The 23885-nt window shown below is 48.3% G+C and overlaps 1 protein-coding gene across 1 annotated transcript in view; it reads right to left on the bottom strand.

The window, feature by feature from the left end:
* The window catches only part of LOC140737371 (dynein axonemal assembly factor 10-like), a 36987-nt gene that overhangs the window by 2462 nt on the left and 10640 nt on the right, over window positions 1-23885 (bottom strand). The window contains exons 3-8 of the mRNA XM_073063832.1: window positions 19754-19854; window positions 13823-13953; window positions 11815-11916; window positions 10910-11025; window positions 5186-5320; window positions 2278-2375 (exon numbers count right to left, since the gene is read on the bottom strand). Coding sequence (XP_072919933.1) covers window positions 2278-2375; window positions 5186-5320; window positions 10910-11025; window positions 11815-11916; window positions 13823-13953; window positions 19754-19854 — 683 coding nt within the window. The remainder of the gene's footprint in view (window positions 1-2277; window positions 2376-5185; window positions 5321-10909; window positions 11026-11814; window positions 11917-13822; window positions 13954-19753; window positions 19855-23885) is intronic.

The following is a 23885-nucleotide window of genomic DNA, read 5'->3' as shown; positions in this document are numbered from 1 at the left end:
TGCTTCAAGGTTCTTGTGATCAAAGGGGGTATGCACCTGAATATGAATAGGACTAGTTTAGACAGACCCTGCAATGTTAAATAGACCAGTAACTTTATTACAGAACTACAAGAGCAGGACTGACAATGGGAGTGAACCGAAGTAATTATAAGACCATAAGCTATCGGAACAGTATTTGGCTCACCGAGTCTTTCCCAACAGTCAATAATGATTGATTTATTTGCCCTCTCAACCCCATTCTCCTGCCTCCTTCCCACCCTCATTAAACAATCTCCACTTTAAATATGCACAATGATTTGGCCTCCACAGCTGCCTGTGGCAATGAATTCCACAGATTCGCCATCCTCTGGATAAAGAAATTCCTCAACCCCATTCTAAATGGATATCCTTGTATTCTGAGGCTGTGCAATTCTCCCGCTATTGGAAACATCCCTGCACATTTTCTTCATCTAGGCCAGGGGGTTCCCAACCTTTTTTATGCCATGGACTCCTACCATTAACTGAGGGGTCTATGGGCCTCAGGTTAGGAACCCCTGGTCCAGGCCTTTCAATATTTTGTAGGATTTAATGAGATCCCCCACACCCCATTCTTCTAAACTCCGGTGCATACAGGTCCAAAACCGTCAAGCTCCCTTTATCGTTTAACCCCTTCGTTCCCGGCATTCTCTGAACCCTCTCCAATGGCAGCACATCCCCGTCGTAGATAAAACTACTCACCATACTTCAAACGTACTCTGACCAATACAGCCTCAGCGTTCCATCCTTGCTTTTATATTCTAGTCCTCACAAAATGAATGCTAACATTGCACTTGCTACCAGCTCATGCTGCAAGGCCATCCTGCACCAGCATCCTTTGCCCCTCTGATTTGTGAGTTTTCTGCCCGTTTAGAAAACAGTCTACGCTTTCACTCCTTTTATCAACGTACATGGCCGTACACTTCCCAACACCGTATTCCATCAGCCATTCCCCCAATCTGCCGGTCTTCTGTAGACTCCTTGCCTCCTCAATGTTACCAGCCCCCTTCACTTAACATTTCTCATTTTCAGACCTGTATCCCCCCACCCCCAGACTATTAGAATTTGAACCTTCTCTCATCTTGTCCTCCAGACTCCCTTCTGTGACATCTGGTGACCGGGAAGCGAGTAACTTTCACTTTCGCCCCATCCCAGGCTCACAAGCTCTGCCCAAGAACAGAGGAACTCTGCAGGTCAGACAATATCTATGGAAGTGAATGAACAGTTGACACCTCACGCTGCGGCTGAAAAGGAAGGTTTAATTGCCAGAATAAAAAGGTGGGGGGGAAGGGAAGGAGTACAAGCTAGTAGGTGATAGGTCAGGGGTGTCAAACTCATTTTAGGTCACGGGCCGGATTGAGCAAAATGCAGCTTCATGCGGGCCGGATCAGTCGGACGCGTGCGAACGCAGCTTTCGTTGCCTCCGTTTTTTCAGCCTGCTCTCATGTGTCTCAGTCTCTGCTATAACTACAAAGTGTTTCACTTTACAAATTCCGTTTCTTATGAAGAAGACTGCCGAGCAAGACTGCCGAATAAACACTAAAAACCCTGAAAACCTGGTACCTGAATAAACTCAGCATTAGCCATATCATATGCCTTAGGCGCTTCGATTACTGGGGCCAGCTTTAATAGTAGTTAGATATTATCTCGCGGGCCAAAGATAATTCCACCGCGGGCCGGATTTGGCCCGCGGGCCTTGAGTTTGACATATATGTGATAGGTGAAGCCAGGCAGTTGGGGGAGGGGAAATGAAGTAAGAATCTGGGAGATGATAGGTGGAAAAAGTAAAGGACAAGAGAAGAAGAAAACATGGGAACAGATGGGAATGGGGATAGGAACACGGGAACATACGGGAATGGGGACAGGAACACGGGAACATACGGGAATGGGGATAGGAACACAGGAACATATGGGAATGGGGATAGGAACATGGGAACATATGGGAATGGGGATAGGAACACAGGAACATATGAGAATGGGGATAGGAACATGGGAACATATGGGAATGGGGATAGGAACACAGGAACATACGGGAATGGGGATAGGAACACAGGAACATATGGGAATGGGGATAGGAACATGGGAACATATGGGAATGGGGATAGGAACATGGGAACATGTCGGAATGGAAATGGGATAGTAATTCAAGTGATTGGCCACTGGGAACTCCCACTTTTCTTTGTGATCAGAACAGAGACGGTCTCCCTCCCCACTGTGCTGACCAGAGCCCAGCACCAGCCAATACAACAGACAGCCACTCACTGCTTCCAGAGATGCAGACTCCCAGCTCCTCCACTTGTTACGAAGATGGATCGATTCTGAGGGAGGTGCCTCACCGTCCAAGCTGTGGATCTGTATGGCTTCACGAAACAATGAAAATACAGTCATTGGTGAGTTTCTGCAGCTCAGTAACGGCAGAGGCACTCATCCCGTAAGACCACAACATACAGGAGCAGAGTTTGGCCGTCTGGCCCACCAGGTCTGCTCCACCAACCATTCCATCGAGACTTATTTTTATAAACCCATTCTTCTGCCTTCTCCCCACAACCCTTACTAATCTGGAGCTAATCAACCTCTGCCTTAAGTACACCCATTGACTTGACCTCCACTGCCTTCCTTGGTAATGAATTCCATGGATTCACCACCCTCCTGCTGAAGAATTTCTTCCTCAACTGAGTTTGAAAGGGATGTGCCTTTATTCCAGGGCTGTTCCCTCAGATCCAGGACACTGCCAACTACGGAAATATCCTCCCTACATCCACTCTATCCAGTCCTTTCAGGATCTGGTAAGTTTTAAAGAGACACCACCAGCCCACTCCATCCTTCTGAACTCCAGTAACTACAGGCCCAGAGACATCAAACGCTCCTCAAACATTAAGTTGTTGGCGTTTCCTCTGGGACAAAGACCACGTACAGTCTCTCTGTCTATGTCCCTGAAGATGTTATAAACCTTCATACGGTCACTTAACCAACCCAAAAGTGAAGTAAAAGATATTTCTATTGAATTTATCTGTTTAGAAAGACAAGGAGGAATTACGACCATTTTGAGATTGGAAAGGACAGAGAGAGGAAGTGTGATAACCAGAGAGAGTTAAGTATTTCCATGGCAACAGTAGGTTAGACCACATGACCATAAGACACTGTTGTTGTTCCTCGTGGTGCATCAGGCGGCAACCTTGCCGTTACTTTAGCATTTTTGTCTGCTTTTTCTACGCGGCCGAGTTGCTAGCTTGATGCCCAACCCAACCCAACCCAGCACGGATGGATGGAAAGCGTGCAAGGAGCCGGCCGGATTCGAACCCGGGATTGCTCACCTCGAAGGCCCATGCGGATGCCACCACACCACCGGCCAGCAATCATAAGACACAGGAGCAGAATTAGGCCATTTGGCCCATCAGGTCTGCTCTGCCATTCCATCACGGCTGATTTATTACCCCGACCTCCTGCTTTCTCCCTGTGACCTTTGACACTGTGACTAACCAAGAACCTAACAACCTCTGCTTTAAATATACTCAGTGACTTGGCCTCCACAACCGTCTGTGGCAATGAATTCCACAGATTCACCACCCTCTGGCTGAAGAAATTCCTCTTCATCTCTGATCTAAATGGACACCCCTCTATTCTGAGGTTGTTCCCTCTGGCCCTAGACTTACCCCACTACAAGAGGCATCCTCCCCATGTTCACTCTATCCAGGCCTTCAATATTCAATAGCTTTCAATTAGATCCCCCCTTTATTCTTCTGAACACCAGTGAGTACAGGCCCAGAACCATCAAATGCTCCTCATATATTAACCGTTGCATTCCTGTGATCAATCTCATGAACCCTCTCCAACACCAGCACATCCTTTCTTAGATAAAGGGCCCAAAACTGCTCACAATGCTCCAGCTACAGTCTCTCGTGATAAACCAGGCAGGCATCCTGGTAAACCTCCTCTGCACCCTCATCAAAACCTCAACATCCTTCCTATAGTGGGGCGACCAGAACTGTATGCAAAGCTGGGTCCTGTGCATATTTCTGGTCAGCACCTAAGAGGAAGAAGACGACTGAAGTGGAGAGAGTGCAGAGGAGATTCACCAGGAATTTCCCTGGGAATGGAGCGTTTGAGTGTTGGGGGAGACTGGGATTGTCTTTTAAGGCACTGGTCAGTCACAGGTGAGCAGTTTTAGATAGCCCATTTGTCAGCAGAAGAGCACTGGGTTTGGAGCAGACGTCAGGGGCTTAATGACAGTGGAGGAAGTGACGTATCAGTGCCCCGACGGAGTCCCTGCTCTGTAAATTTGCTGATGGTACACCCGTTGTTGGCAGAGTCTCAGATGCTGACGAGAGGGCGTAAAGCAGCGAGATATGCCAGCTAGTTGAGTGGTATCACAGCATCAAATTTCACTCAAAGTCAGTAAGATCAAAGAACTGATTGTGGACTTCAGGGAGGAAAAGTCGAAGGAACACACACCAGTCCTTGTAGAGTGATCAGAGGTGGAGAGAGGGAGCAATTTCAAATTCCTGGGTGTCAATTTCTTTGGGGACCTAAACTGGACCCAACAATATGGATGCAGTTATAAAGAAGGCAAGACAGCAGCTATATTTCATTAGGAGTTTGAGGAGATTTGTTTTATCACCAAAAACACTTGCAAATTTCCATAGATGTACCGTGGAGAGCATTTTAACTGGCTGAATCACTGTTTGGTATTTGGCTACTGCACAGGATCGAAGTAAGCTGCAGAGAGTTGTAAACTCAGTCAGTGCCATCACGGGCACTAGCCTCCGTAGTATCCGGGACATCTCCAAGGAGCAATGCCTCAGAAAGGTGACGTCCATCATTAAGGACCCCCACCACCCCAGGACATGCCGGCTTCTCATTGCTACTGTAAGCAAGGAGATACAGAAGCCTGAAGACACACACTCAACAATTCAGGAACAGCTTCTTCCCCTCTGCCATCCGATTTCTGAATGGACACTGAACCCATGAACACTACCTCACTACTTTTTTATTTCTATTTTTGCACTACTTACTTATACTACTGTAATTCATTCTTTTTTTACAACACTCGCCAGTGATATTAAACCTGATTCTGAATGCGCGCACCCCAATCTCAAAACTTAACTCTTTCAGCTCCAGTGTTCTCCGGTTCATCAGAGTCGTGCCCCCCCTCTGTCAGCCCAAGCCTTACCTTCTCACTCCGACAGGAAAAGCCCTTGTTGGCATTGTACTCCTGCATGTTGAAGATGTGAATCCTTCCCTCCAGGGTCGTCACGACCAGCTTATTTAAAGTGCTGTCTTTCTTGTCAAACTCCATGCAACATGCCTGTTGAAGATGGAAACCCAGAAACGTTACGATCACACAGTACTGCGCAAAGGTCTTAAGCACGTAGATGTAGCTAGGATACTGAGCAAAAGCCTTGGGCGCATCTACACTTGGCTAGGGTGCTGAAGACTTTTATACAGTACTGTTATTTGTCAACGTGGAGCGGAGAGCAAGTTTGTAAATCTTGCGGGTGCACAGCATGTTGGGAATGGTGAGGGCGGAGCGCCGTGGGAGGGGTGTGGGACAGGTGGCAGAGACAGAGTGCCAGGGGCAGGGGGTGGTGCAGGAGCAGACACACACAGCTCTGTGACACTATTGTCTCTCAATGTAAAGTTATTATCAAAGAATGTACAATACTGTGCAAATGTCTTAGGCACATATACATTTACATGACAGCCAGGGTGCCTAAGATTTTTGCACAGTATAGTAGTGATTTCATGTATTGCACTGTACCAGTCTCTCAGCCACGCATTAATACGCCTGATCATGCTATTCCTGTGCTCGTTAGCATGTGGCACAGGCAGCAATCCTGAGATCAGCTTCCTACCCAACTCCCTGAATTCTCTTCAGGACCTCCTCCCTTTCTCTACCTGTACCACTGGTGAATGCAGGCCTACAGAACCTCCTGTCTGTTCCCCTATTCCACATTCCTCATCTCCTTCTCTCCCTTCTGCACCACGGAACCAGGCTCAGTGACAGAGACCCAATCGCCGTGGTCGTCCTCTGTCAGGTCACCCCCCCCCCGACAGCATCCAAAACGGGATAATGATTACTGAGGGGGACGGCCACAGGGCTGCTCTCTACTGTCTGATCCCTTCCCTGACCGTCACCCACTCCTGCAGCCGCGGGGTGACTAACTCCCTGTAGCCCCTCTCTATCTCCTGCTCACTCTCCCTAATAAGCTGCAGGTCATCGAGCCGCAGCTCCAGGTCCCTTACACAGTCTCTCAGGAGCTGCAACTCGGTGCACCTGGTGCAGACGTGGCCCTCTGGGAGACTGGAAGATTCCCGGGGCTCCCACATCCGACACCCAGAGCAAAGTACTAACCCTACGGACGTGCTCTCTATTCCTCTAAAAAAAAAGCGAAGTCACTCACCCGCTGACCCTGTGCCACCTCTTTCTAATGGTTTGATTTCATTTTTTTACCAGGGATCTGTTACGGTGCTCTATCTAGCTGGACTGTACCTTCTGTAACTATAACAGTTTGCTCTGCAACTTTGTGTGAGTGACGATAAACCTGATTGTGCTATAGGTCTCCATTGCACAGACCTACACGTGGGCCAACCAGCAGAGTTTCCAGCTTATCATCATCACATATTTACACAAATGCTGAAGATGACATCTTCATCTCCCACTTGTCAGCACACTCCCTCTTTATCTGTCTACGTCTCGGTAACTTTAACACTACGTGTTTTGAGACAGCAGAGTGGTGTAGCAGTTACCATAATGCCACTACTGCACCAGTGACCTGGGTTCGACTGCGGTCTGTCAGGAGTCTTGTGTGTTCTCCCTATACCCCGGTGGGCTCCTCTCACATTCCTTTGGGTTAGTGGGTTAATTTGTCATGAGTGCATTTGGGTGGTGCTAGCTGGCTGGACCTGTTACTGACAAGGGAAAATCTGTGGATGCTGGAAATCCAAGCCACACACACAGAATGCTGGAGGAACTCAGCAGGTCAGACAGTGTCTATGGACAGAGTAACACACACAAAATGCTGGAGGAACTCAGCAGGTCAGACAGTGTTAATGACAGAGTAACACACACAAAATGCTGGAGGAACTCAGCAGGTCAGACAGTGTTAATGACAGAGTAACACACACAAAATGCTGGAGGAACTCAGCAGGTCAGACAGTGTCTATGGTCAGAGTAACACACACAAAATGCTGGAGGAACTCAGCAGGTCAGACAGTGTCTATGGTCAGAGTAACACACACAAAATGCTGGAGGAACTCAGCAGGTCAGACAGTGTCTATGGTCAGAGTAACACACACAAAATGCTGGAGGAACTCAGCAGGTCAGACAGTGTCTATGGTCAGAGTAACACACACAAAATGCTGGAGGAACTCAGCGGGTCAGGCAGTGTCTATGGTCAGAGTAACACACACAAAATGCCGGAGGAACTCAGCAGGTCAGACAGTGTCTATGGACAGAGTAACACACACAAAATGCTGGAGGAACTCAGCAGGCTGGGCAGCATCTAGGAAAAGAGTACAGTCGACGTTTCGGGCTGAAACCCTTCGGCAGGGCTGGAGAGAGAGAGATGAGCAGTAGATCTGAAAGGTGGGGTGAGGGGAGTAATGCTGGGTGATAGGTGAAACCGGGAGGGGGAGGGATGAAGAAAAGAGCTGGGAAGTTGATTGGTGAAAGAGACAGAGGCCATGGAAGAAAGAAAAGGGGGAGGAGCACCAGAGGGAGGCGATGGGTGGGCAAGGAGATGAGGTGAGGGAGGGAAAAGGGGACGGGAAGTGGTGAAGGAGGAGGGTGGGGGGCATTACTGGAAGTTTGAGAAATCGATGTTCATGCCATCAGGTTGGAGGCTACCCGGATGGAATATAAGATGTTGTTCCTCCAACCTGAGTGTGGCCTCATCACGACAGTGGAGGAGGCCATGGATGGGAATATCAGAAAGGGAACGGGAAGTGGAATTAGAATGAGTGACCACTGGGAGATCCCGCCTTTTCTGGCGGATGGAGTACAGGTGCTCAGCGAAGCGGTCTCCCAATCTACGTTGGGTCTCACTGATATACGGAGGCCACACCGGGAGCACCGGACACAGTCGATGACCCCAGCAGACTCACAGGTGAAGTGTCACCTCACCTGGAAGGACGGTTTGGGGCCCTGAATGGTGGTGAGGGGGGGGGGGGGAGGTGTAGGGGCACTTGTTCTGCTTGCAAGGGTAAGTGCCAGGTGGGAGATCAGTGGGGTGGGATGAATGGACAAGGGAGTGAGGGGGGGGGCAGAGAAGGACGTGCTTGGTGGTTAGATGGCACTGCAGGTGGCGGAGATTTCACGATTACGTGCTGGATGCAGGGGCTGGTGGGGTGGTAGGCGAGAGGAGGAACCCTGTCTCTGGTAGGATGGCAGGAGGGGGGATGGGGTAAGAGCATTTTGTGCGTGGGCCCTGTTAACGCACTGCACTTTCTCTGTAACTGTGACACTTTATTCAGCAACTCTGCTATTGATTTACCCGGTTCTAGCTCGAGGCATTGTGTAACGACAGCATGCAAGAACAGTGCTACCAAAGGCAACATCCTCAAGATGGTTCATGAAGCCACTTCTTTCACTTCTGTTTATTTCAGATGTGGCTCAGCTACCACTGGAACCTGTTATCTACACTCTGGTGGCGCGATTTTGGGCCGATTGGGCCATCTGGTGCTTTGCTGTCTCAGAGGGGGCTCTATGAGTCTGCGACCAAAGTGCACGGCATTGAGGCCAGGAAGCCAGGAGAAGGGGCCTAGGCCCATGCTCGACTCCATCCCTCACTGACTAAAGCACCAAGGTAGACTGAAATCATCGAGGTGCTGCAGTATGTAGACTTAGACTCTTAATTCACATGTGTGATGTTTTATGATCGCTCTTTTTTTGTTGCTACTTTCAACACTGGGCTAAAATGCATTGAAATATGCCTTTTGATTTTGTGTTTTTGCTCATTCTTCTTCGGTGCTGTTCGCACCATTTTTTTTTTTGCAAAACAATTTTGTCTGATCTTTTTCTTTCACCAGGTTGGTTCCATGGTGTTTCTTTGTTTCGTGGCTGTCTGTGGGGAATGCGAATCTCAGGGTTGTGTACAGTATACTTCGATAATAAAGGTACTTTGAACCTTTGACAAGCTTTTCACTGTATCTTGAGTCATGTGACAGTAATCAAACAATACCAATACCAGCTATGTACCAGAACTTCGGCAGATGGAAACCGGAGGTCCATCAGCCAGTCCTCAATTCAGCAACGTGGAATTACTTGGTGTTATTACTTCGAACTGGGCCCATCAAGCAAGTGCAAGTGCAAGTACAAAGAAAGCATGGCAGCGCCTCTACTTCTGTGCAAGTTGGCGACAATTCTGCATGACATATAAAACTTCGACAAACTCTATAGGTGAGTGGTGGACAGTGTATTGCTTGGCCTGTAAACACCAATACTCATGAATGGAAAACACTACAAAGAGTAAAGGATATGGCCAGTCCATCACGGGTGAAGCCTTCCCCACTACTGAGCACATCCACCTGAAACACTGTCGTAGGAAAGCAGCATCCGTCCTCACAGACCCCCACCACCCAGGCCACACTCTCTTCTCGCTGCTGCCATCAGGAAGAAGGTACAGGAGCCTCAGGTCCCACACCATCAGATTCAGGAACAGTTATTACCCCACAACCATCAGGCTCCTGAACCAGTGTGGATAACTTCACTCACCACAATGAGCCTCAGGTCCCACACCACCAGGTTCAGGAATAGTTATTACCCCTCAACCATCAGGCTCCTGAACCAGTGTGGATAACTTCACTCACCACAATGAGCCTCAGGTCCCACACCACCAGGTTCAGGAACAGTTATTACCCTACAACCATCAGGCTCCTGAACCAGTGTGGATAACCTCACTCACCACAATGAGCCTCAGGTCCCACACCACCAGGTTCAGGAACAGTTATTACCCCTCAACCATCAGGCTCCTGAATCAGTGTGGGTAACTTCACTCACCACAATGAGCCTCAGGTCCCACACCACCAGGTTCAGGAACAGTTATTACCCCACAACCATCAGGCTCCTGAACCAGTGTGGATAACTTCACTCACCACAATGAGCCTCAGGTCCCACACCACCAGGTTCAGGAACAGTTATTACCCCTCAACCATCAGGCTCCTGAACCGGTGTGGATAACTTCACTCACCACAATGAGCCTCAGGTCCCACACCACCAGGTTCAGGAACAGTTATTACCCCACAACCATCAGGCTCCTGAACCGGTGTGGATAACTTCACTCACCACAATGAGCCTCAGGTCCCACACCACCAGGTTCAGGAACAGTTATTACCCCACAACCATCAGGCTCCTGAACCAGTGTGGATAACTTCACTCACCACAATGAGCCTCAGGTCCCACACCACCAGGTTCAGGAACAGTTATTACCCCTCAACCATCAGGCTCTTGAACTAAAATGGATAACTGCACTTGCCCCATCATTGAAATGTTCCCACAATCAATGGACTCACTTTCAAGAATTCTTCATCTCATGCTCTTGATATTTATTGCTTATTTATTTATTATTATTATTATTTCTTCTTCTTGTATTTGCACAGTTTGTTGTCTTCTGCACCCTAGTTGAACGCCCGAGTTGGTGCGGTCTTTTATTGATTCTGTTAATTGTTGTTATTCTAGGGATATGTTGACTTTGCCCACATGAAAATGGATCTCAGGGTTGTGTATGGTGACATATATGAACTTTGACAATAAATTTACTTTGAAATTCGAGAACTGCCTTCAGCATAAGTGGGACCTGCCTACTGAACCCAGATCTGGGGATGAAGTTGCCATTTCACATCAGATGCAGAAATGCTAACACTTTTGATGCATTTTCTCCTGTCAGTTCAACCTTACCCCACTCTTGATGTTTGTCTCCCATCGAACCTCCATGTTCCGCAGGTCAAACAGTTTGATGTCCCCGTTGTCGTAGCCGGCACAAACACAGCGGTCCCACTGACTACACGCGTGACCTGAGACACAGATCAAACACAAATTTTTAACACGCCGTGGGGGGGGGGGGAAGAGTGAAAAAGGAGAGGGGGAAGGGGAAGGGAGGGGGAAGAGGGAGGAGGAGGAAGAGGGGAAAGGGAGGAAAAAGGGGGAAAGAGAGGGTGGAAGAGGGAACGGGAGGGGAGAATAGGGGAAGAGAGTGGATGAAGAGGGGTTAGGGAGGGGATAGAGGGGAAAGGGGGGATGGAGGGAAAAGGGAGGGTGGAACGGGGAAGGGAGGGGAGAGGAAAAGGGAGGGGGAGAAGAGGGCAAGGGAGAGAAAAGGGGAAAGAGGGGGAAGAGGGGAAGTAAGGGGAAGAGGGGGAAGGGAGGGGGGAGAGGGAAAAGTGATGGGAGGATGAGGGGAAAGGAAGGGGAAAGAGGGGAAAGGGAGGGGTATGAGGGGAAAGGGAGGGATATGAAGGAATGGGAGGGATATGGGGGAATGGGAGGGATATGAGGGGAAACGGGTATGAGGGGAAAGGGAGGGGGAAGGGGAAGAGAGGGAAGGGAGGGGGAAGAGGGAAAAGGGGTCAGGTGGTTGGTTAGGGGGGAGTTTGGAAGAGGGGGTGATTGGGTTAGGGGAGGGGGAGAGAGAGGAAAGAGGGGGTGGTAAGACACGGGGATTTGGGAGAGGGGCATGATTGTGTTGGGGAGAGGGGGAGTTAGTGGGAGAGAGGGAGGGGAGAGTGCAGGTTTTTGATAGAGTCTGGGGGTGTGTTTGTGGGGATGTGAGAGGTGTACACGACATTCAATGTGGATCATCTCACCGAAAGTGACCGTCCAGCAGTCTCTCCTGTTGAACCCCTCTGCTGGCTCCATGTTGGCCACAGGAAGGTCCTTCTGCCGAGGGTCCCACACCCTGACCGACCCTGCAAAGGTGACAGACACCACACAGCGATTTCAACCGGCTCAGAATTCCCCGTCTGGCCTCTCCCCACCAGCCCCGCGGCACAGAACAGGCCTTTCAGCTCGCTGCACGCACGGGGTCTGCCGGCCCGTCCACCAGCACTTCTCTGCCCTGGTGTTTCAAATGCCCCTCTGGGTACTTGTACAGCTCACTGTCCACTCCCCCAGGGTGCTCCACACTGTCCGATCCTCCCGGGGCCACACTCTCTTCTCGCTGCTGCCATCAGGTAGGAGGTACAAGAGCCTCTTGGCTCACGCCACCAGGTTCACAAACAGTTACTGCCTCTCAACCATCAGGCTCTTGAACCAAAGGGGAGAACTTCACTCAGCCCCATACTGAACTGTTCCCTCACTTTCAAGGACACTTCACCTCATGTTCTCAATATTCATTGCTTATTTATTATTATTTTGTTTCTTTGTATTGCTGTGAATGCCCAGAAAAAATGAATTGCACGGTTGTATATGGTGACACCTATGTACTCTGAACTTTGAACCTGATTTGGACACATCTGTCGGGGGGGGGGGGGGGTGGGTAAAGTCTCCTATTTGTCCTGTCCAGGCTCGACGTCGAGTTCCATCCGTGCTTTCTCAGCTTCCTCTGCTCCAATATGACCATAAGACATAGCAGCAGAATTAGGCCATTCAGCCCATCGAGTCTGGTGCATGGCTGATTTATTTTCACTCCCTACCTACGAAGATGGAGAGGGGCACAGGTTCGACTGGACGCCAGTGGAAGTCACAGTGCGAGCAAGCCCAGGAAGCGTAGCCACTGTCTTGCCCACCTCATCGATATTCAGGCCCTCAGAGATGCGAACACTCGGGAATGGAGTTGCTGATCAATCAGCTGGTTGATAAGTACGGTATACGAAGGCGAAGCGTTCGGAGACACACCGCAATCAACTGCGCACTGATAATGTCTCCTCGTATGGTGACGAAACTGTTGCAAATGATTAGCCACGATCAAAGAACAACTCAACCTAACCACGTTCATGGCAACTACATCTTGTCCCCAGGTTAGACGATCTTTCCATTGTGCCTCCATACACACGACAGGTTTAAACCAATTTACCAATTCCCCTTTACAAAGTGCAGAACACAAACGGACAGGCCAGTGTAATGGTTAGCACAACGCTTCACAGTACCGGTAACCTGGGTTCAATTCCCACCACTGCCTGTAAGGAGTCTGTAATTTCTCCCTGTGACCGTGTGGGTTTCCTCACGGTGCTCCGGTTTCCTCCCACCGTCCAAAGACCTACCGGTCGGTAGGTTAACTGGTCATTGTAAACTGTCCCGTGATTAGGCTAGGGTTAAATCGGGGGACTACTGGGCAGCACAGTTCGAAGGAGCAGAAGGGCCTGTTCCACACTACATCTCAATCAATAAACCAATTAATAAATATGTAATACATAAATAAATCAATCGATTTGCAAAGTAAGTGGCATGTGCAGGACACACGTGGACTGACCAGCAGAGTACTTCCAGTGTAATCTTGTCATGCCTCAGTCTGTTTACTGAAATGCTAAAAGCGACAGCTCGATCTCCTCGGCAAGCCTCTTGCCCTTCGTCTGCCTGTCTGTACTTTCTCCGTTGCTCTAACACACACAAGGTGCCGGAGGAACTCAGCATCTGCGGAGAAGGGCCGAGACTCTTTATCAATGTCCTGACCTGCGGAGCTCCTCCGGCATTTTCTGTGTGTTGCTTTGGACTTCCAGCATCTGCAGAATCTCCTGTGTTGGTGCAACAACATCTTCAGGTTCTTCTTTCTTTTCCCATTTGGCGTGGTTGGTCTGGATCACACGCAAACCACAGTTTTTCACTGTTACGCGGCACACGTGACAATACTAAACCAATTGGATTTGGAGTACTCACCATCCCTGCTTCCGGTGACAATTTCCGGGGCTCCCTGTCCAATTCCCAGCCCCCCAACACCATCAATACAGTTGATAATTTCTCGATGTGCTTTAGCCGTGTAGAGAGGGGCCTCTGGTGCCTCCAGGTTCCTGTGGAGCGGCACAGAAATAATTCAGCAGGACGTTACCAGGACATGAATTATAAGGAAAGGCCGCGCAAACTGAGACTGTTAACCCTGGAGGAAAGGAGGCTGAGGGGGACCTAGATTAGATTAGCTTTCCTTGTCACATGTACAGTGCCTATAAAAAGTATTCATCCCCCACCCCCCTTAAATGTTCTCATGTTTTATTGATTTACAACATTGAATCACAGTGGGTTTCATTTTGCTTTTATTGACACCGATCAACAGAAAAAGACTGTTCCATGTGAAAATGGAACCAAAAAAAGTCATCTAATTACAAAAATAAATGATTGCACAAGTATTCACCCCCTTTGAATCTATATTTAGTAGTTGCACCTTTGACAACCTTGAGGATAGGTCTCTGTCAGCTTTGCACATCTGGACACTGCAAATTTCCCCCATTCTTCTTTCCTAAACTGCTCAAGCTCTGTCAGATCGCATGGCGATCGAGAGTGAACAGCCTTTTCCAACTCCAGCCACAAATTCTCAATTGAATTGAGGTCAGGACTCTGACTTGGCCACTCCAGGACATTAACTTTATTGTTTTTAAGCCATTCCTGCGTAGTTTTGGCTTTATGCTTGAGGTCATTGTCTTGCTGGAAAACAAATCTTCTCTCAAGTTGCAGATCTCTTGCTGACTGCATCGGGTTTTCCTCCAGGATTTCCCTGTATTTTGCTGCATTCATTTTACCCTCTACCTTCACAAGCCTCCCAGGGCCTCACTAGACCCCTTCTTGCACGGTCACTCAGTTTTTGAGGACGGTCTGCTCTAGGCAGATGTACAGCTGAGCCATATTATTTCCATTTCTTGATGATTGACTTAACTGTACTCCGAGGGATATTCAGTGATTTGGAAATTTTCTTGTATCCGTCTCCTGACTTGTGCTTTTCAATAACCTTTTTTGCAGAGTTGCTTGGAGTACCCTTTTGTCTTCATGGTATAGTTTTTACCAGGATACTGACTCACCAGCCGTTGGACCTTCCAGATACAGGTGTACTTCTCCTACAATCAATTGAAGAACCTTGACTCACTCAGATCTCCAAAAACAGATCTCCATTTAACTAATTATGTGACTTCTAAAACCAATTGGCTGCACCGGTGATGACTTGATGTCAGAATACGTATGCAATCAGTTATTTTGTGTTTTATATTTGTAATTTAGATCACTTTGTAGAGATCTGTTTTCACTTTGACATGAAAGAGTCCTTTTCTGTTGATCAGTGTCAAAAAAGCCAAATTAAATCCACTGTGAATTGGTTCAATGCTGTAAGACAATAAAACATGAAGACCCCGGGGGGGGGGGGGGTGAATACTTTTTATAGTGACTGTATATCAAAACCAGGAGGTGGGCTGGAGCTATGTCTCTACCAAAGGAGGTGTGAGGTGCTCCTTCCCTCTGCTAGCCTGCAGGTCACCCTTGGGGAAGGTGTATCACCTGCTGAGCCCCCGATCAGGGTCACGTGAAGCCATGGGAGCAGGTGGTGGGTAGTCGTACGAGCAGCCGGTGCAGATCACAAGTCCTGGTTATGTGACCACTGACACCAGGCAGACAATCTCTGAAGAGTATTGATAATGGCTGGGGTCACCCATCTTGTAAAGACTTTGCCCAGAAGGCTGCAATGGCAAACCACTTCTGTAGAAAAATTTGCCAAGAACAATCCTGGTCAAAGACCATAATCGCCAACGTCATTTGACATGGCTCATAATGATGAGAATGAGGATGATGGTGATGGTGATGATGAGGATGATGATGATGGTGATGGTGATGATGAGAATGAGGATGATGATGATGATGATGACGACGACATCAAAACATCAAAATGTACAGTGCAATGCACTGCTCTGCGTCAACGCAAATTACCGCCATGATTCTGGTGCCCACAACTTATTAACCCCGACCTGTACGCCTTTAGAATATGGGAGGGAACTGGAGCACCCAGAGGAAACCCACGTCACAGTCACAGGGAGGACTTACGGACAGTGCCGGAAATTGAACCCCGATAGGTGATTGCTGGTGCTGACAAGCGCTGCACTGGCGGCATTGCTACTGTGCCACGCGTCATAGCGGAGTATGGGGACCCAGCCCAGGGCAGTCTAAAACCAGAGCAGGAAGGCAAAACGTTTAAGGGGCATTTGAGGGTTTTTTTAATACAGACGGTGGTACATCAAAGGAGCTGCAGAAGGATGCGCTGGAGATGGGTATAATTAGACTATAAGACATAGGCAGTGAATTAGGACATTCAGCTCATCTAGTCCTCTCCACCATTCCATCATGGTTGATTTATTTTCCCTCTCAACCCCAGTCTCCTGCCTTTACTCCGTAACCTTTTTCGCCCTAACAAGAGCCTGTCAACCTCTGCTTTAAATATATAACCATATAACAATTACAGCACGGAAACAGGCCATCTCGGCCCTTCTAGTCCGTGCCGAACGCTTACTCTCACCTAGTCCCACCAACCTGCGCTCAGCCCATAACCCTCCATTCCTTTCCTGTCCATATACCTATCCAATTTTACTTTAAATGACAATACTGAACCTGCCTCTACCACTTCTACTGGAAGCTCATTCCACACAGCTACCACTCTCTGAGTAAAGAAATTCCCCCTCGTGTTACCCTTAAACTTTTGCCCCCTAACTCTCAAATCATGTCCTCTTGTTTGAATCTCCCCTACTCTCAATGGAAAAAGCCTATCCACGTCAACTTGATCTAGCCCCCTCATTATTTTAAATACCTCTATTAAGTCCCCCCTCAACCTTCTATGCTCCAAAGAATAAAGAACTAACTTGTTTAGCCTTTCCCTGTAACTTAGATGCTGAAACCCAGGTAACATTCTAGTAAATCTTCTCTGTACTCTCCCTATTTTGTTGACATCATTCCTATAATTCGGTGACCAGAACTGTACACAATATTCCAAATTTGGCCTCACCAATGCCTTGTGCAATTTTAACATTACATCCCAACTCCTATACTCAATGCTCTGATTTATAAAGGCCAGCATACCAAAAGCTTTCTTCACCACCCTATCCACATGAGATTCCACCTTCAGGGAACTATGCACCATTATTCCTAGATCACTCTGTTCTACTGCATTCTTCAATGCCTTACCATTTACCATGTATGTCCTATTTGGATTATTCCTACCAAAATGTAGCACCTCACACTTATCAGCATTAAACTCCAGTGACCTGGCCTCCACAACCGTCCGTGATAACAAGTTCCACAAATTTGCCACCCTCAGACGAAACAAACTCCTCCTCATCTCTGTTCTAAAGGGACATCCTTCTTTTCTGAGGCTGTGCCCTCTGGTCCTGGACTCCCCCACACCCATTGGGTGTGGTGTTTCACAGATCCTATTGCGTTTCTCAGATTTGCTGTGTATGCCTGCAAGAAAATGAATCTCAGGGTTGTATATGGTGACAGACATGGACTTGGATAATAAATCAACTTTGAAATATTGGAAATATCTCCTCTATATCATCATCATTATATGCCGTGTCGTCGTATGATGTGGGCAATGGTGGTCTTTCCACGATCATGATTGTTCTTGGCAAGTTTTTCTACCGCAGTGGTTTGCCGTTGCCTTCTCCTGGGCCGTGTCTTTACAAGACGGGTGACTCTAGTCATTATCAATACTGTTCGGGGATTGTCTTCTTGGTGTCGGTGGTCACGTAACCAGGACATGTGATACGCATCACCTGCTCCCATGGAGTCACATGAACCTGACCGGGGTAGGGTGGGGGGTAAGCAGGTGCTACACCTTGCCCAGGGGTGACCTGCAGGCTACCGGAAGGAGGGAGTGCCTTACATCCCCAACGCACCACTCTCTCGGCCTTTCAATATTTGGTGGGTTTCAATGTCATCCCTTCTCATTTTTCTAAACTCCAGTGAGGGCAGTTGAAATACATTTGGACAGGTAAACTGTTAAAACATTTGTTTAGTGGTTTTACAGGGACATGGGCCAAAAACAGACAAACGGGTGGCTGAGGAGGCCAAGTCATTGCGTATATTTAAGGCAGAGGTTGATAGATTGTTGATTAGTCAGGGCATGAAGGGGTACGGGGAAACGGCGGGAGATTGGGTCTGAGAGGGAAAATGGATCAGCCATGGTGTGATAGAGCGGATATGCAGAAAATGTTTCCAATGGAGGGTGAGTCTAAGACCAGAGGTCCCAGCCATAGGATGTCCATTTACAACAGAAATAAGGAGGAATTTCTTTAGTCTTAATGTCTTAACTATCAACTCAGTCATTTGTTGTTTTTCTTTTACACGAAGTAAGTTATTTCTTCAGCAATGAAGACTCTTGGTGATATTTCATCATCTCATGCAGAGAATTAGGGGCTAAGAGAAAAGGGAGTCCTCAAGAGGACCCCAACCTTGTCGTAGGGTTTGGAAACTTTTGTGCCTCAATGACCCGGAGAGCTATGTTGGCTGGAGTCTGGGCTTTACGCTTTGGCTCTTGGTAGGGCCACCCATACCAAACAGGTCAAAGGGTAGAGGCCAGACTAAGAGTGGCCCACCGTACTCCGGGTTCGGGGGGGAGGGGGTGGCAGTTCAGCTCGGGGCTAACAACCCTGACTGGTCAAACAAAATTGATATGGAAACAGCAATGAAGAACCCCTCTACACCTGAGTGTGACGGTATTCCTGAGTCTCCACCCGGGTCTTACATGGCCACAGTAGTGAAAACCGAGAGGAAGCTACTGACATGATAAAGGAAGCCCTGAACACCGCCAGAGGTGGAGGCCCTCATTGCTACCCTGAACGCCAGCGGTGTAACGGGCAGTAAGTAAGAAAAGGGAGTAGAAGCACGAGAATGTCCTGGGAATGAAAGGGTTAACATCAGTATGTTTGATGGCTCTGGGCCTGTACTCAATGGACTTTAGAAGAATGGTCGGTGGGGAGGGGGGATCTCCTTCAAACCTATTGAATACTGAAAGCTACGATAGAGTGGATATGGAGAAGATGTTTCCAATAGACGGAGAGTCTAAGACCAGAGGGCACTGCCTTAGAATCGAAGGATGTCCCTTTCGAACAGAGATGAGGCGCAGTTCCTTTAGCCAAAGGCTGGCAAATCTGTGGAATTCATCGCCACAGGCGGTTGAGGAGGCCGAGTCATTGGGTGTGTTGAAAGCAGAGGCTGATGGGTTCTTGATTAGTCAGGGTGCCAAAAGTGAAGGGGAGAGAAGGCAGGAGAGTGCGGCTGAGAGGGAAGAATAGAGGGTTATGCGGGAGGGAAGGTTGGATTGGTCTTGAAGTGGGCTGGCAGGTAGGCACAACATTATGGGCACAAAAGCTTGTACTGTAATGTTTAACATGGCGACAATGTTCCTGCAGTGGGGGAGTCTCAGGTCAGTGTTGGTTGGTACTGAGAAATTGGGCCAAATGGCCTGTTACCCTGTTGTACACACAACAACAATATCCCCATTTTAACAGCGTCTCCACTTCCGCTACAGCTGTAACAGGGGTGGGAGAGCGAAGCCACTGCCTTTTGAGTTGTGCGGCCAACATCCCAAGGATCATTTAGTTAAACATCAACTCCACCCCCTTTCTCCTCAGATGCTGTCTGGTCTGCCGAGCATTCCTATAATTTTCCAGAGGGCTTGAATCTAGCAAAGCCTCGTTAAACAAAAAGCTCACATACTCTACAGTAACTCAGCATCTGTGGAAAGGAATAGACAGCTGAGAGTTTGGGCTGAGATTAGTGAGAGGTATACTGGACTGTGAGGTTTTACACTCGAGCCACTGTGGCCAGCCAGCGGTGCGTTACCAGATGTGCAGGTTGCCGTCAAAGTCCCCTGTAGCCAGGTGTCTCTGCTGCAGGCTGGAGGCTCCGAAAGTGCCACATCGGAAAGCTCTGGGCTTTTCAATCTGTGGGATAAAGAAGACTTCCTGAACTTAGGAGCAAGGATCAACTTCATTCAGTGCGAGTTAGACCACAAAATGTAGGAGCAGAATCAGGCCATTCGGCCCATCGAGTCTGCTCCACCATTCCATCACAGAATATATAAGACCGTAAGACATAGCAGCCCAACTAAGCCATTCGGCCCATCGAGTCTGCTCCACTATTCCATCACGGCTGATTTATTATCCCTCTCAACCCCACTCTCCTGCCTTCCCCCCGTAATCTTTGATGCCCTGACTAATCAAGAACCTATCAACCTCTGTTTTAAATAAACTCTCTGACTTGGTTCCACAGTTGTCTGTGGCAACAAATTCCACAGATTCACCACCCTCTGGCTAAAGAAATTCCTCTTCATCTCTGTTCTAAACAAAATTCCCTCTATACTGAGGCTGTGTTCCCTGACCCTAGACTCCCCAACTATAGGAAATATCTTCTCGATGTTACATTAGAGCCCTTGGGTCACAATGTTATGCCGACCCTCCAACCCACCCAAGACTAATCCAACCCTTTCCTCCCACAGAGCTCTCCATTCTTCTTCATTCATGTCACAGGATTCAGAGTGACACACACGCGCACACGCACGCACACTCACACTCACACATACACACACACACACACACACACACGCACACACACACATACACACGCACACACGCACGCACGCACGCACAATGCTGGGGGATCTCAGCAGGTCAGGCAGTATCTAGGGAGATGAATAAACAGTTGATGTTTGGAGCCGAGACCCTTCTCCTGGACGGAGAAGGAAGGGGGAAGAATGGGAGGAAGGGAAGGGGGACAGCTGGAAGGTGATCAGTGAAGCCAGGCAGGTGGGAAAGGTAAGGGGCTGGAGAGGAAGGAATCTGATAGGAGAGGAGAGTGGACCATGGGAGAAAGGGAAGGCGGAGGGGACCCAGGGGAGGTGATAGGCAGGTGAGAAGAGTTAAGAGGCCAGTGTGGGGAATAGCCAGAAGAAGAAATCGATATTTATGAGGGCATGCACTGCCCTCAGTGAGGTGTTGTACATCAAATAGACAGACTCCATTGAAAAACGACGAGAGTCAAGGTGCAGTCTCTGAACTCCTTGGGTTTACTGCAGACTCAGTGGCATGACATAGTGAAATAACAAATGAAACTGAACAGCAAAAAAAATCCCTGCAATTACCACGTTGTTCCTTTCACACAAAGAAATGTGCACGGACAAATAATAATTTAGCTAGGTTTCCTGCAGGTCAATATTATAAGATTCCAACAAGTCGACACCATAGGCAAATAGTATGTGTAAACCATTAGTATCTAGGTTAGTGTCTAATAAACTCAAAAATAACATTCTACTTCAGCAAAATCTCATCGATAGCTTTAGATTAGCTTCTAAACAATATAACATCAACTTACAAGCAATGCAACTGCCGGGGGAAACAACAGGAAGGCTTTATATAGAAACTGCTTTCGCTCAGAGCATAAGCCTCTGGACTTCTGCCAGTCAATATATTTTCCTACTTACTACTTCCTAATACAGATCTGAAACTGCTCTTAAAATAAAAGCTGAATGTGCTTATCACATAGAAAAAAAATGAACGTACTGCCCAAAGGGTAGAACGCTGCACATTAGACTTTGCCTGTGTTCTCAGGTGAATAAAGATCATCCCACAGCTACTATTTCACGGAAAGCAGTAACTTGATCAGTGTGTTTTATCAACGTCAGTTAAACAGAAATATTGAATACAGGCCGTCCCCGGCTAACAAACGAGTTCCGTTCCTGAGTCCGTCTTTAAGTCAGATTTGTGAGTAAGTCAGAACAAGTACATCCGGTATTATTTAGTGTCAATTAGTCAAACATTTGTCTTAGTATATAGTATATAATTTTACCATATAAAACAATTAAGAAACGTATGTATTCCAATAATTAAACCACTGCGTTGCTTAGTAGTAATTGTAGCTTTCATCGGGGCAGGGCCTTTCAAATGCTCCATTATTTTCACATCCTTTAAAATTGTTCCGATCGTTGACCGACTGTAATCTAACGCTTTTCTAATGAGCGATGGCGTTTCACCTCTTTCCAAACACTTTATTATTTCCACTTTATTTTCAATCGCGATCGCTTCCCGTCAATGTAACAGAAACACTGTGGGTGGCGGGTCCCAAGCTGCGCCGGCTCCCGAGGTCCACTGGGTCCTAAGGACCACCGCACTGAATTCCCCAGGTCCTAAAGTCCACCGCACTGAGACAGGTTAACTGGGACAAGTGGGGGCTGTGCTGGGTTTGGGTATTTGATCCTCCACGATATTCCGCATGGGAATTTAAACTGGAGGTGGCAGTGTTTTTTTTTAACGAGGTCGAGTTGCAAGCTCGACATCAACCCGGCACGGATGTTACAGGAGTCACTGGATCAACATCAACCCGGCACAGGAGCGGTCTGTCACTGGATCGAACTCAGGAACCTCTGTTCTCCAGCCCGGCGCTGATCTCACTGCGCAACCAGCCGACCGGAACCGGGGGGGGGCAGGGTCAGGGTCAATCTTACTAAGAAAAATTTAAGCCAAATACAAAGTTAAACACTCAACACAGTGTCAACGGCAATGACTTAAAATGGTGGACAGCGCCGCAATCCAACTTAAAATGGCGGACGGCGCTCTCCTTCCTCGGTTCGTAAGTACGAGTTGTCCGTAAGTCGGACGTTTGTAACTCGGGGACTGCCTGTATTTGTTTTGCAGTTCATGAGGGCAAATTGACGGCGGCATTCCCTGTGTTGTAACAGTTCAACGTGACCCATCGAGGTCTAAGTTCACTAAACACACAAGAAATTCTGAAGATGCTAGAAATCCAAGCAACACACACGAAACACTGGAGGAACTCAGCAGGTCATTTGGAGTTTGAGGAGATCTGGTTTGTCACTGAGTACGCTCACGGATTTCTACAGATGCACCGTGAAGTGCATTCTAACCGGCTGCATCACCAGCTGGGTGGGGAGCTACCGCACAGGATCACAGTAAGCTGCAGAGAGATGTCATCTTAGTCAGCTCCCTCATGAGCACTACCCTCTGAAATATCCAACACATCTTCAAGGAGAAGTGCCTCAAAAAGGTGGCACCCATCATTAAGGACCCCCATCACCCAGTATCTGCCCTCTTCTCATTGCTACCATCAGGGAGGGGGTACAGGAGCCTGAAGACACACACTCAACGATTCAGGAACAGCTTCTTCCCCTCTGCCATCAGGGAGGAGGTACAGGAGCCTGAAGACACACAATCAACGATTCAGGAACAGCTTCTTCCCCTCTGCCATCAGGAAGGAGGTACAGGAGCCTGAAGACACACACTCAATGATTCAGGAACAGCTTCTTCCCCTCTGCCATCAGGGAGGGGGTACAGGAGCCTGAAGACACACACTCAATGATTCAGGAACAGCTTCTTCCCCTCTGCCATCAGGGAGGAGGTACAGGAGCCTGAAGACACACACTCAACGATTCAGGAACAGCTTCTTCCCCTCTGCCATCAGGGAGGAGGTACAGGAGCCTGAAGACCCACACTCAGTGATTCAGGAACAGCTTCTTCCCCTCTGCCATCAGGGAGGTGGTACAGGAGCCTGAAGACACACACTCAGCGATTCAGGAACAGCTTCTTCCCCTCTGCCATCAGGGAGGGGGTACAGGAGCCTGAAGACACACACTCAGCAATTCAGGAACAGCTTCTTCCCCTCTGCCATCAGGGAGGGGGTACAGGAGCCTGAAGATACACACTCAACGATTCAGGAACAGCTTCTTCCCCTCTGCCATCAGGGAGGAGGTACAGGAGCCTGAAGACACACACTCAGCGATTCAGGAACAGCTTCTTCCCCTCTGCCATCAGGGAGGGGGTACAGGAGCCTGAAGACACACACTCAGCAATTCAGGAACAGCTTCTTCCCCTCTGCCATCAGGGAGGGGGTACAGGAGCCTGAAGACACACACTCAACGATTCAGGAACAGCTTCTTCCCCTCTGCCATCAGGGAGGAGGTACA

This window comes from Hemitrygon akajei, chromosome 12 (genome assembly GCF_048418815.1).
Source record: "Hemitrygon akajei chromosome 12, sHemAka1.3, whole genome shotgun sequence".
Classification (NCBI taxonomy): Eukaryota; Metazoa; Chordata; class Chondrichthyes; order Myliobatiformes; family Dasyatidae; genus Hemitrygon; species Hemitrygon akajei.
The sequence above is the reverse complement of the archived record's forward strand: the minus strand, read 5'-3'. Positions and strand labels throughout refer to the sequence as shown.